The 15,003-nt window shown below is 38.9% G+C and overlaps 1 protein-coding gene across 1 annotated transcript in view; it reads left to right on the forward strand.

The window, feature by feature from the left end:
- Positions 1-15,003, forward strand: part of MYOF (myoferlin) — a 141,162-nt gene that overhangs the window by 64,159 nt on the left and 62,000 nt on the right. Inside the window, 8 exon segments of the mRNA XM_006090021.3 lie at positions 111-179; positions 276-319; positions 2,958-3,040; positions 5,113-5,151; positions 6,400-6,524; positions 7,839-7,955; positions 11,909-12,086; positions 13,290-13,414. Coding sequence (XP_006090083.1) covers positions 111-179; positions 276-319; positions 2,958-3,040; positions 5,113-5,151; positions 6,400-6,524; positions 7,839-7,955; positions 11,909-12,086; positions 13,290-13,414 — 780 coding nt within the window.

The following is a 15,003-nucleotide window of genomic DNA, read 5'->3' on the forward strand; positions in this document are numbered from 1 at the left end:
TATATAACTTATAAGTAAACTGCTAGAGTCATAATCTAGTATGCATATATTATAAACTTTCAGAAATTAGAAACTTGAATACCTACTGTTTTGCTTTGACGATTTTACAGGTCTGCACAAATATAATTGAGAAAAATGCAAACCCTGAGTGGAATCAAGTCGTTAATCTCCAGATCAAGGTTTGACTTCCTTTTCTTTCAGAAAAATAAGACTACTTACTTTCATAGTTACTGAGTAAATTGAGAAATAACTACCTTTTTTTTTCTTTTGCACAGTTTCCGTCTGTGTGTGAAAAAATAAAACTAACAATATATGACTGGTGAGTTAAAAATGGACTTGTGTCTAATTCAGAATTAAAGAATAAAACATTTGGATATTAAGGAACATTACTCTAGATCACCTGACTCTTACATTTTAGCATATTTGCTTTTCTCCCAGAGGGAAGGAATAAACTGTTCTAGGAACTGGATGTTTTCTTTAAAAATGATAATGGTGTTGTTGCAGAAGAATTTTGAATATCTTAGTTCAACTGTTCATAAACAAAGAAGGAAGAAATGATCTGAAAATGCCCAAGATAATGAATGAAATACCATTAGGCTGCCCAAAATGGACCTCAGACATGGAGTAAACCACTTCTTGGGAAGAATCACCAAAACGTTCTGTTCCTATTATTGTTAGAAAGGAAAACGGACGGAGCTACCTATCTGAATGCAGGAAATTCTTTGAAAGGTTCTGATGGGATTTTTATTAGACCAACCTCCTAGCAGTGATTGGCCACAATGAGACCATTCTTGAGTATATTCTAGTTAGATGGGGCATTCAATTAGCAGCCCTTAGCTCCCTGAGAATGGCAAATATCATCATCATCACCATCATTATCAGTGTTTATTATGATGTTTGCTACTAGTGACCATGATTAGTTCGTTTTACAGATGAAGACACTAAAGCTCAGAGAGGTAACTTGCCCACAGTCACTGAGATAGTTAGTCAGTTGGGCCTCCTGTTTGGCCTTAGCTTTTCCATTAGCCAGATGCTTTTGACTTCCATGTCAATACCCTCTTGGTACCATGGCAACAGGGCACTTTGGGAAGAGAAAAGGCTTCATTTTGTTCAATGACCCCATCATTATCAGTTATTTGAGAGCCAAGAAGGGGCCTATGACAAAGTGTCACTTCCCATGAGTGTGAGCTAGTTTTAAGGCACTTAGAACCCTTGGGTGACAGTCTGAAGGAGCTCCAGGAGCCCTCGGAGCCCTTGGGAGTGTGGGTTTGAACTCTGTGTAGCTTGGGTGACCACTCTGGCCTACAGGCTCTGCAGTGGGCTTATTGCTGATTGAATCAGAGTTGCCTGTGGTCAATACACATGTAGGGTTTTTTCCTGACCTTGTCTGCCCCTCCAAAGCAATAGTGCAAATTAGGATGCACAGAGAAACCCTTTTAACTGGGGATTTCTTGGATCCAGATCTGAGGTTACATATCTTGTAGCATATTTGCACAATACCTTGAAGGAAAGCTAAGGATTCTTTAAATTTAGTCTAGACCCTTCTGGATGGACAGAAAAGCTGCAAGCTCTCATGCCAATTGTGTTTAATTAGTAATTTTCTACATCCTAATATTATTATCCTATATAATAAAAGGCTAATATGCAAGCTGGCCGAAAGGCAGAACAACCAGTTGCTATGACATGCACTGACCACCAGGGGGCAGACACCGGGCTCATGCCGGGCTAAGCTATCAGTCAGACATCCCCCGAGGGCTCCCAGACTGTGAGAGGGCACAGGCTGGGCTGAGGGACAACCCCCACCCCCCAGTGCATGAATTTTGTGCACTGGGCCTCTAGTATACTATATAACGTGTTATATTATATATAACAGAGTGGGGTGAAAGTAGCTTTACAGTTGTGAGTGCACAAAACACAGAGTTTATTCTTGTATTACTATTTATTAATTATTGTGTTATTTTCCATACTATTGTGTTATTTTCCAGACCTATTTTTGCCCGACCCTGTATATCATATATAATAATACTATAATATATAATATTATATTGTAGAATAATCTTTCCTCAAAATACTGAGCCTTTCCTCCCTCCCATGGAGTCCTAATCTTCGGAGTGGGTATGCCACTAAATGGTATAAAGAAGAGGAGGAATTAAAGAGAGGATGTTATTAATATAAACCTTATTTTTTACACCTACTATGTGCTCGGCCAGAGAGCATTTCATGAGTTAGGCTCACAGACTAAGGTACCCATGGAGAGATACACAAAGTTGTATATACTTATAGTGGGCAAATTTGTCCCTACCATATAGATAATAAGATTTAGGTTCTAGGCAAGCAACTGTAGTCAGAAAAAATAGTATCTATCACACAGTAGTGCTCAATAAGTATTTGAATCAAATTGAAAAGGAATTTTTCTTCCTATGAAGGACCCTTAGATATAGTTCATTATAGTTATTAAACCAGCATAGTAATTAGTATGAATACGCTAAAATAAGACATGCACTTATTCTATGTAATATGATTATGTTACACTCCTTATGCAATGTGCCTATAATTGGTTCATTCATTTTATGATAATAGTATTGAGTGTGGCCATATGCAAATCTCATGACTTCTGTAAAAATCTCAGTTTCCATAAATGAAATGAGTTGTCCAACTAGATCAGTGTTTCTTAAAGGATGGTTGGAGGACCATTTGCATCAGAATGAATTAGGAAATATACTTGTTATAAATGCAGACTTGTTCTTCACCCCTACTTTTAGTGAATCAAAAGCTTGAATAGGAGATGAGAGTGGAGAGGGGGGGGGGATTCAAGTGATTTTTTAAAAGTGCAGTAATGCTGAGGCCCACTGGACAATGATTTCTGAGGTCTACTGTCTTTTCCAGCTCTATCTTATTATTGTCGAAATGAAGATACATCCTCATAGGTGGAGGCCTTAACCTGTTTTTTTACACAGGGACCGTCTTACCAAAAATGATGTAGTTGGAACAACATATCTACAGCTTTCTAAAATTGCTGCCTCTGGCGGGGAAGTGGAAGGTAAGTCACACAGCAGGGCTGGAATAAGACAAGGTGCAGAACTTCTGAAGGAATGAGCTGGGGTAGCCCCATGGCAATGGACTTGGTTTCTTAAAAGCCAAATGTGATGAGCCTAGTGAACCATTTCAGGGATGTTCTGGTGATGACCAGAAAACAACTAATTAGTAATTAGTAATTAAGGCAACTAACAGTTTGAAGATTTTAGCTTTCTTGCTCCCATCAAAAAATTCTTTCCCAGAAGCTGTTTTATAAATGTTGAGTGTCAATACAGAGTGCTTAGCACCTTATTTTTTAGATTGGCATTGAAACAATTTCACTAAAATATAAATTATACTCCCTTTCTTAACTGATTTCCTTGGCAGGAACCAGGAGGCCAGACGGCAACGAACCATGTAATCTTTGCTCCCTAAGATCATGTGTATTTTGTTTTTATGCATTTTGTGCTAACAGGCATCAATAACCACTACACTTTTCTTTTTGATGTTTTCCATACTGAGAACTAATTGCTTATACCTGGCATTATGGTTTTGTGTGTATGTCAGAAATTATAATAGGAAATGAAGGAGAAAAATTAAGATGGTAAGATAAAATACTTAGTGTTAAGCAATAATAACAGCAGCTTATTTTTTGTTGTCTAAATAAAATAACGAAAATTCTTATAATTGCTAATAGATTCAACATATTGAGTAAAATGAGAGAAGTTGAGACAAGATTTTGTCTTGGGAAACCTAAGGTGCCTCTTATGTTGTTCAAGAGAGGACCTTATAGGTTTGTGTAGAGATATGGTAAAGAAGCTATAGATTTCCTCTCTCAAGAAGGAAAAATAGGGCAATTAGAAAATCTTAGAAAAACTGAACAAAGTAGATATAGTCCAAATATAAAGTCCAAATATAAAATCTTAGAAAAACTGAACAAAGTAGATATAGTCCAAATATAAAGTCCAAATATTTTAGGCAAATGGTAGGAGTTAGGAAAAAGATTTCATCGGAATATTCTCTGCTGAGTGGCATAGGGGACCATGCTGCTAGAACAGCAGGTAACAAAAGAAATGTAATTATACTCTCCTTTTCTCTGCAGAGAACAATATTGATATGGTTGTTATAATGTAAGCATTATTAATTGGTTTTTTTATTTTTTATTAAGTCGGTAGTTAAAACTCTAAGCAGAATGTAAATTTCATCACCCATTGCAATGTAAAAGTGAAAGTACAGAAAATAGAGATTAGAAGGAAGAAAAGGAAGAGGAGTGGAGGGAAAAGTAGATGGGCTACTAGCCTCTTCTTATCAAGTGAGGCATCCAGATATAAAGACTGAATGAAATCATTGGTTCGATAAAGATTGGTTAAAGACTAGGTTGAATCTATTGGTTAAAGGTAACCAAATGAGTAATTTTAAATCATGCTATAACTATATGGAGGGAAGGTAAATATTATTAAATTCATGTATCATTAGCAAGAAGTTATTAAATAATTACCTAAAGATAATTATTCAAGAAATATTAAAACAAGCCTTTTTCATAGTGATATGGTGGTAACAGCCATCATTTATAAAAACAGAAATTGTTAGCTTCAGCCCCTGTCTCTGAGGTCTTCTCTCCCTGCCGGCCCTTCAGACAGTCTGTTACAGGGTCTCTAAATAATAATGAGCAGCATCCATCTCCCCAAGAGAAATAAGCAATGTACCATAAACTACAGGCCTCAGACTACATTAACTTGGATTTTCTAGCCTTGATCCCAACTAAGCGAGACATAAGACAAGCAAATATTTTATTAAAAACACAAAATGTTGGTAGCATCACCAGGCCTCCTTTGGTGGCGAGAACCTGACCCTTCTCAGATGCCTGGTGGCCCTGGGACTGGAGAGACTGGGTTATTTCACGTTGTCACAAAGTATTGAGCCATTTTGCATTTAACCAGTGATATTTGTACAAATTATAATAGGGTCATGTGGCTTGGGTCCGAATTTGGGTTTTTTCTGGTGTTGCTTGGGTCTGGATTTGGTTAACGTTTCAATGTCTCTTTTATAATGCTGTGTTTCTCATTTTGTTTAACCAATTGTATTTTTACTATGTAGATTTCTCATCTTCGGGATCTGGGGCTGCATCATATACAGGTTTATGCTTTGTAATTTTGCTATCTTCTAGAGCTTCCTATTTACTCTTATCATTTGATTGCCTTTAAACCCTTTTTTATTTGCAACATTTTGCTGTCTTAAAAATAATTTTTGTGTTAGTGCTGTATAGTTGTCCTGCATGGCTAAGCTTAAAACAGATGTGCAACCAGGCATTGCTCCGTGTCTCATGTTTTCACCTAGATGCAAACTATCCTATTGGCTTCATTGTGAATAACTGTGAGACATAACATTTTTTTGTTAATGCTGTTACGTTTCGTACAGAAAGATATGGGCACTAAATCAATTGTTCAAAATGTATGAAATGACTTTCCCCCACTTTCAACATGGATCTCTAGGTTGGAAGATACTGTTTTCCGCTTTGTACCTTGAAGGTCTTCATCTTCCAAACATGAGGGGTCATAACCTGTCCTTTGGTTTGCACAGCTCTCACCATTCATTGCAAGTTTGCTCAGTGTTCTCTCACTTGACCATCACAACTCTCCTAGGGCAGATGTTGTTCCCCCAGTAGATGAGGGCGCTGAGGTTTAGATAGGTTTGTCATCTATCAAACCCATACAGCTCTTACATTTCCCCACAATCTTCCTTTGACCCTGCTAATTCCTAACATTGCCCTCAGTGCCCCTCATTGGTGAATACTCTTGCTAAGACCAGGTAGCAGAACTAAGGAGCATATTGTTTGTTCATCAGAGACAGAATGTAGTGAATGGGGACTTCATGCTTTTTAATGAGTATCATATGGTCTTATCACCATAGGCAGGCAGTTTATTGTTGCATATAAAAATTTTAAATCTCATATATTTTAACTTGAGACTAAATCACATTTTTTGGAACAAAGTTAATCTGATATATATCATTTAAATGACTTCCCCAAACAATATACTCTTTACCCCAATTGCCAATGACATGTTTAACATGATGCCAATTATAAACTTACAAAAAAATGTGAAGATCATTTTGAAAGCCTTATTATTCTTTCATTTGAATAACGTTGTCTTTTTTTAAGAATAACGTGTTTACTTGAATTACCTCAGAATGTTTTTATTTAATATTTTATAGCAATAAGAAAAGGGAAACTGGCAAGTCTCACAAGTACTTATAATTTCCACTAATACAACTAACTCACAAAATGGAGAAAAATACTCTCACCCAGCCAACTAATAACTAATATTTACTTCAACAGATCAAATGTTTAAAAGCCTAAAATTTAATGATGACATTATCTCTCAGCAAATACAGGAGAAACAGAGGTGGGCTTTATTCCAACATTTGGACCTTGTTATCTGAACCTTTACGGAAGCCCCAGAGAATACACAGGATTCCCAGACCCCTACGATGAGCTAAATACTGGAAAGGTTGGTTTCTCAATTAAGGTTTGTTATTAATGAACACTGTTAATGAGATTCCTTCTTATAATGGTTGTAATTAAGTCTCATATTTAGGGGACCTCCCCCCATACACACACACACACACACACACACACACGCACACACACGCACACACACGCACACACACACACACACACATACAGACCTACCACATAACTGATCAAGTGTAGGAGGATAGACATCTCATACTGAAGTCTTAGATTGTAAGAATAGGAAAGGATCCTGGAGGTCATCTGATGTGGTAATTGCCAGTACATTGCATGGCTGTTCCCTATACTTAGAACAAATGTCAAGAATCAATGCTGGATTTCTTTGCTAGTCAGCAAATGTGCTGCCTCAGAATTCTGTTCAACACCATGTTCTAGGAATTTACCAAATGATTGGAGGTGATATGCCTGGTGAAACTCTTTGCTATCTCTGACCTGATCCAACCTCTTTATTTTGAAGGTGAGGACATGGAGATCCAGATATGGGAAGTGATCTTTCTATTCCATTAGAAGCCGAAGTAATCTTTTAGTTAGTTCCCCAAACCCAGAAAGAAAGAAAAAAGCCCTAGAACAGCGGTTCTCAACCTGTGGGTCACGACCCCTTTGGAGGTCGCCTAAGACCATCAGAAAACACATATATAATTACATATTGTTTTTGTGATTAATCACTATGCTTTAATTATGTTCAATTTGTCAAAATGAAATTGGGGGTCACCACAACATGAGGAACTGTATTAAAGGGTCTCGGCATTAGGAAGGTTGAGAACCACTGCCCTAAAAGGAGGAGGGTGGAGACTTATCTTCCTCTCAAAAGATTCTATTGCCAACACGGCCAGGTATGGTGAGGGAATATCTGATATCCATCCTTACACTCAGCTGCACAGAACATCTTCCTCCTTTACTTCCTGGCTGCTCTGAGACTTGCCCTGGTTGCCAACATGGCAGCCTTCCTATTCTGCGAAGAGGAAAAAAGTTACTGTAGGTAAATGTAGAGCTGCTCTGCTGAAGTGGGGTGAGGGAGACTTTGAGTCCCTTCCACTGTCACTCCCCCCACCTCAGTCATGGCTAAGATCTCTTTCAGCCCAGCTCCCCTGTCTCTCTTTGGATTGCCACCTGAAGTCACTGTTTCTTTTTTTAGATACCAAAGATCTAAATCCAGCTGAGAGAGTTACTGATTCATTTTGGAAATTAGGGTTGTGGAAGGAGAAACTTTTTGTAGCTGGATTAGCTGGAGTAGAGAGACCATTCTTTCCGCTGTTGTTCATGCCTAGAGGAATGTGTTGTTGCCTTTCAGGGAGAAGGAGTTGCCTACAGAGGTAGAATCTTGGTTGAACTGAGCACTCTTCTTGAAAAGACACCACCAGAGAAAAGGCTTCAGTCCATTTCAAATGATGACCTGCTGGTTGTTGAGGTAAGTGTTGGAGTGTGGATAAATAATGCTTAGTACAGAAAAGGGTGTTGTAGAGGATTGGTGGTGGGATGGCTAGAACTGGCCTACCTGAACAAATGGGCCTGAAGGGGACATCCAGGAACTGAAGTTGGCGTCATAGCAAGTGCCCTTCAATGCCCTCTTGACCTGTCTACAACAGCCCAATGGGGGCAATGAGATTTGTTTTATCACCGTTGTCAGTCATATTTAGTAAACAGACCAAGATGACAAGTTGGGCAATTTTCTTTGACACATAGTCTCCTTGACCCTAATATTCTATGCCTTGTTGGCTCACAGCCACCTTGAGGAGCTATTACCTGCTACCCTTTATCCTGCTTGACAAAAATCACTCCCTTCCCCAAATTCACATCTAAACTCTACCCTATACCAACTCCATCTACAAAGTGCATTGAGTTGGTCATTGATGATCAGGAGAGCCTCAAGGTCCTAAAAAAGAAAGAACACCCATCTGTGTCCAATAGACCATAATTTATATGTTTAAGTTTCTTTGTTGTAGGCAGTTTTGTCCCAAGGCTCCTAAGGGAGGGCCCTGACCAAGCTAAGGCTCCAGACTTCCCTAAATGGTGTTGATTGCTCCTTCTCCCTAATCCTTGTACCCTGAGGGCACGGGGAAGTGGGAAAGAGCTGGGAGAAGGGCTGAGTTCCCAGGTGCAGGACTCCAGGACAGCCTTGCTCTGGGTCAGTTAAGCAGAGGGTAGGGGCGCCCCTCTTGGAATCTGGACCTGCAAAGTGGTCCAGGGAGCTGCTCCATCTTGAGAGGCTTGCTCACAGTGTGTACCTGCTCTGTTGGGAGTTGTAGTGATGGCCAGAAGCCTGAATTATTGTCTCAGCCCAGAGCCTCCAGGGTGAGGGTCCTATCAGGGCTTCTGCAGGTGACTGCAAATTATTCATGGGGAAATCCAGAGAGTTCTAATGGAATCATGGGCCTGCGAAGGTGTGCAGGCATAGCCAGCCCAGCCGGAGAGCATCCCTGCTCCCACACAGAGCCTCCTCACACATCTCTGTTCCCCGCAGCCCTTGCATCAACAGATGGCTCCATTAACTGACCACTTTTTTCTTGGCCCTGACTCAGCCCCAAATTATGTTTTATATTTTTGCTCCTTCTCTTCTCTGATACCATCCAAATGGTTTACAAAAAAGAAGTTGTGCTGCATATGTAAGTTCTGACTAATACAAATAACTTTCTACTTTGTCACTTTTGCACAACAATTCAAACCAAATTCGGATTTTCAAAAATATTACTAAACCATGGATAGTTTAGGGGGCTTAATTGTGTGCTGTTAGGTCCCCCTCTCTACCAAAGTGACAGTGGACTAAGGTAGGGATGCGTTTAAATTCAAAATTCCCCCAGCAAAATCTCAGGAAGTGAGGCCCAGGCATAAGTATATTTTAAAGCTCTTCAGGTGATTCAACATGCAGCTAAGATGACTAACCAATGTTTTAGAAAGACTTTCAAAAAATAGTGTGACTCAGAAGGGTTTCTATTGAAATCCTATTGGAGGTTTCAATTATACCATGTTGGAAACTCCTTCAACCAAAATGGAGGTTTTGTAACCGTGGGATGTCCTGGGGTTCTTCAAGAAAATAAGCTGCGGTCACTGTCAGACATTCTTAAAATAGTCCTTAAAAAGTTAAAAATATAATTACCATATGATCCAGCAGTTTGCAGATATCCAAATAATTGAAAACAAAGGCTCAATTGGATATTTGTACACCCATGTTCATATTAGCATTATTCCCAATAGGCAAAAGGTGTAAGCAACCCATGAATCCATTGATAGATGAATGGATAAACAAAATGTGGTATATGCACACTGTTAAATTGATTAAACCAGGAGGACATTAGGCTGAGGTGGCTATAGAGCCTTGGCAGCCTATGGGAGCAAACCAAAACCTAAGCCTATAAATACCTTAAGGCTAAGAGATGGAAATCAAAGGAGAACAAATCACAAATAGCTAACTAGGCTATCCCAAAGAATGCATTCATTTAAGCTGTAACCAATCAAATAATTTCCTTGCCTACCTTCTAAATTGCTCTATAAAAGCCTTTCCCCTTGCTCCTGTCAGTGGTAACCACTTCTGGTTTGTTGCTGTGTTTAATGGGTCCTGAAGTTTTCTAAATGGAAGAGTGCCATGGATAGATGGGGGTAATGGTAGCACAAAAATGTGAGTGTTTAATGCCACCAAATTGTACACTTAAAAATAGCTAAGATGAATGAATTTTACATTGTGTGTTTTACCAAACAAGAAAATTTCAAAACAGTTGTCTGAGTACTTCTCTAAATGAATGACTGCATTCTTGCATCATACCAGAAGACCCAGCCATGATTGTGATTAATTTTACAGAATAAAGGTAATGGTATAGATGAATAAGGAAAGAAAGAAAACCAGTTGATAAATATCCTACAGGGATCAAGTAATTTTTATTTGCTTTGTAGTGGTGAAATATATCACTACTCTACTGCTTAAATTGTGATACACAAATTGGTAGCAAGGTAGAAATGGGAAAAAAATCAAATACAACACTAAAAAGTCATCATATGTTAAAATTTGATAGCCATGTGGTCTCTAAATCTCAAATTGAAGGACTACAGAACTTGAAGTTCTGAACTTGAGAGGCTTTTGAGCTATACTTGCTATCGTGAGAAATTTGTCATGCAATTTGAATATTGGCACTCGTGGGTCTCACGAGTTCACCAATGGAGCACATAGCCAATGTGGCTGCACTATAGTAACCACTGATGTTCTCACACCCAAGCTGGGCCATTGTGTACAGAGACTGGGTATCTACAGGGATCCAGAACAAATTCTAGATGTGGACAGTATTAAATAATCAAATACAGCAATTTAAACCATTGCATGGCTTGGCTTGACTGAAGGATGCAAAGAAGATAAGTAGGGATATGATCCATAAAGGAGAGAAGCAATCTGAACAAGGATTTGGGGCAGGATGTGGATTCAAGAGACTTTATATGCCCACGTGAAGGAAAACCTCAAGGACTCCTGGTCATTCCTGCTAGATACTCAATGTGATCATTCATTGTTGGCCCTATGTTCCACTCCTCACACACATACTCAGTAAACTGGTAATTAACAAAAGAAAAAGGAAGGAAGCAATGTTTGATTTCTATTTCAGAAAAAATAAGTTCACCTAATTTCATTTATTTTTAATATGTTTTTATTGATTTTGAGAGAGAGAGGAAGAGAGAGGGATAAAGAGATAGAAATATTAATGAGAGAAACATCATTGATTGGCTGCATCCTGCTCGCCCCCTACTGGGGATCGAGCCCAAAACCGGGCATGTGATCTGTGATCTGGTTCATGGGTCGATGCTCAATCACTGAGCCACAACAGCTGGGCTAATTTCACTTATTTTTAAATTTGACATTAAAAGTTTTTATTGTTTCTGATTAGAAAATTAATACTTAATTCAAACAATGAAAAATGTATGTTAGAAAGTAAAGTTAACCATAAGCTCTCTACATTCCCCAACGTATCTGTTAACAATTTGAGTTATATTATTCCAGACTTTCTTCATGCATATGCCAATATTAAAATGTATACTTAATGGGTTCACTTTTAAATACCCTTTTTCCATGTTTGCACTTGTGAATCTACCTAAATATTTTATGAATTTTTATTCATTTATATGGAGGCAACATTTGTTTAACCAGGGGCCTATTAATAGATATTTGTATGGTTTTCATTTTTATCTCTATTTCAATCAGTGCTGCAATGAACATTCTATATTTGCCCACTTGTATGAGTACAAGGGAAACAGCTAGATTCAGGAACATTCTTCACTGGCATTTAACTCAGCACTAATTATTAGGTTCCGAATTATTTTTGCTAGAAATCTACATGTAAATCTACATGCATTTCATTGAGACTTATGTCTGCTCATACGTTATAGAAATATCAGCGAAGGCGAAAGTACAGCCTGTCTGCTGTGTTCCATTCGGCCACCATGCTGCAAGATGTTGGCGAGGCCATTCAGTTTGAAGTCAGCATTGGGAACTATGGCAACAAGTTTGACTCAACCTGTAAGCCTTTGGCATCAACCACTCAGTACAGCCGTGCCATATTTGATGGTAAGACTGACGTTCTCTCCCGTGCGCGTTTAGAGTGGGTGCCCCGCAGGACAAGAAGCATGCAGCATGTTCTCCCTCTGGCAGCCGTTACCTCCAGTACATGCTTAGTGGGAAGGAAGAGGGTGAATGGGGAGGAGAGGTGGCTGGAGTTCAGGGACCTTTAAGACTAGTCAAGCCAAAGAAGCCACAGGGATGAGCCCCCTGACCCCATCCCATGCCCAAACTTTACACTGGCTCTGTTTTGTAAAGTCACAAGATGGCAGCTTGCTGATCACTAAGCTCCCTGAACACATCTCCCGCCTATTCTCACCTCTGCCCTGCCAGGCCCCCAGTCACTCTTAGATTGAGTAGTTGAATGGGACTCTTGCTCAGAGCCTGGAAAATCAAGCTTCTGGTCTTTGCTCGGTCACTCACCAGCACTATGACCTTAGCCACATCACTGAATTCTACCATCAGTTTCTTCATCTTCTTCAGAGATGCTGTGCGGATTAAGTAGCTGTACTTGCACAAAGATAGATGAGAAACAGTCCCTGTTTTTAAGGGACTTACATTCTAGTATATAAAATAAATCATAATAAGACGGCAAGAGTATGAGAATGCCCTAATAAAGATTTTGACAAGTGGTTTAAGAGCATAGAGAAACGAGGGAGAAATTCTGATCAAATGTTCCAACAGATTCATACAGTTTTTACCTAATTTTTGTATAAGCAGTGTTAAAATATAAAATGTGCTAGAAACTTGGCTAATAATTCTAAGCAATACCAAACCCCATGTATCTAGCAAAATCTTTTAAAAAACAGAAAGTTCTTTTTTCTTGCCCCACTTCTAACAAAAGTATTCATTTAGAAGAGCAGTTTTCAGGGACAAACACGTTCAAACTAATTGCCTGTGCTCTCTATATTTTCTGCTACTATGTTATGTAATCATCAGTGATGTTTAGGTACATGATCCCAAACCACTAAAAATCCTAAAGATTGCTATGTTTGAATTACTAGGGCATTTTAGAGAGTTTTTCAAAACAGGCTGAATAAATAAGGACTTTCTGTCTATCCCTCAGTTGCTTAATTGAATAAAACTAAAGAACCCTACCACCCTAGACCATTTCCTAAGCAAACAATGAAACAATAACCCAGTTTGCACATCTCTTTAATAAGCATGCTGTTTGAGTGTACAATGTCCCTGACCCTCAATGTTCTACACCAGGGAACTACTATTATTACCTGCCTTGGGCCCACACAAAGCCAGTTGTTACCCTGACTTCATATTGGGAGGATATTAGTCATCGCCTGGATGCAGTAAACACTCTCTTAGTCATGGCAGAACGTCTGGTAAGTTTATCTTTTCTACATTTTCTTTTCACTAGACAGAATTAGGTATTAGTGTTAGATACAGGCTAGGCCACTCAAACACAAGACCTCAAAATATAGTGGTAAGCAAGATAAAAGCAATGTCTTTAGTTACAGTTGAGGTAGGTGATCCAAGGCTGGTATGAAGGTTCAGTGGTGCTGGGGACCCAGGCTCTTTCCCTCTTGTTGCTCTACCATCACTAAGGAGTTGTCATTTGTTTTTGAGGAAGAGGCAGCTCACTGTTACACCTACCCTCCAGACTGAGGAACGGGAAGAGAGGGAGGGGAGATGACACAGGTCTTTCCTTTGAAGGAAAAGACCCAGCAGTCACACACTTGATTTATACTCACTTTCCATTGACCAGAATCCAGTCACGTAACCACATCTCACCGCAAGGGAGTTGGGAAATGCACTCTTTTCTCTGGGCTGGCATATGGCCAGATAAAACTGTTCTTATTGTGGAATAGGGAGGGTGGATATTGGAGGCGAGGGGGCAAAACTCACAGTGTCTGCCACATTTGTATGTGAATATGGTGTAGAGAATGGTTCATTCCGATAGAAATATGCAACCCTTAGAGTCTTGCTGTTAAAGTAGTAAAATTCTCTACTGTGAAAAGAGGTGGGCTCAAAGGAACCAGAGCCTGACATTTTCCACTCTGGCTGTAGACTAGAGGAACCCTCCTTGCTTGGAGCTCGGGGGTTCACTCTGATAAAAGCTGCAGAGTTGTAATATCTGAATTATCCACCTAGTTGACATCGATGAGGAGAAAGGGAACATGGTTGAGATAAAGATACTAGTCTTCCCTATTTCTATATTTATAACTCCCTTCTCCAGCAGTGAGAAACTTGATTTCATTATTCTCATTATAGTTACTCATTTATTTAGTCCTAAAATCCAAAGATAAACCACAATGAAAAAAAAAACTAGAGTTTGATATGTTTATGATTTTTTTTCTTTCCTTTAAACAGAGTATATATAGTGAAAATATTGTGTTGAAAAGTTACTTTGGTGAGTTCAGTGTAGTTATGTTATTCATCTGAAATATAATTCAGGTTCGTTTGTTCCTGTTTTATATTCCATTTTAGGGTTCCTTTCCCCCATCTTTGTTGGTTTTATTTTATTGCTATTTGAGTACATAATATACATACATGGTTTTGTTGACATAAGAAACATCCAAACCTGTAAGAATTTTTATGAGTTTGTTTGAACCAAACTGATGACAATTGCCAGGAAGCAAAATCTTAATGGATTAAGAAAATGTTCCAGAGAATGGTAGCTTTGCATCTTATTTTATACATAGAATAAAAGGAGGAGACATAAATAGGGTTACATGAAATTCATTGGTGGTAGATTAAGGAGGCAGGAGAAGGCAAAGTGAAGAAATCTCTGGGATTTGGATAAAAAGTAAAATGGAAAGATGCTTCTTTTGCATTGGTGAGCACAGGATAGTTAACAATTAACATTTACAGCACTAAGACATGGTATGAAGCAAAGGAGATAATAGTGAGGGGTTCTGTGGTCTGCTCTGGTGGGAGATTGTACCCTGAGGAGTCTGGAAAAAAGGGATTA

This window comes from Myotis lucifugus, unplaced genomic scaffold, assembly GCF_000147115.1.
Source record: "Myotis lucifugus unplaced genomic scaffold, Myoluc2.0 scaffold_66, whole genome shotgun sequence".
In the NCBI taxonomy this organism is placed as follows: Eukaryota; Metazoa; Chordata; class Mammalia; order Chiroptera; family Vespertilionidae; genus Myotis; species Myotis lucifugus.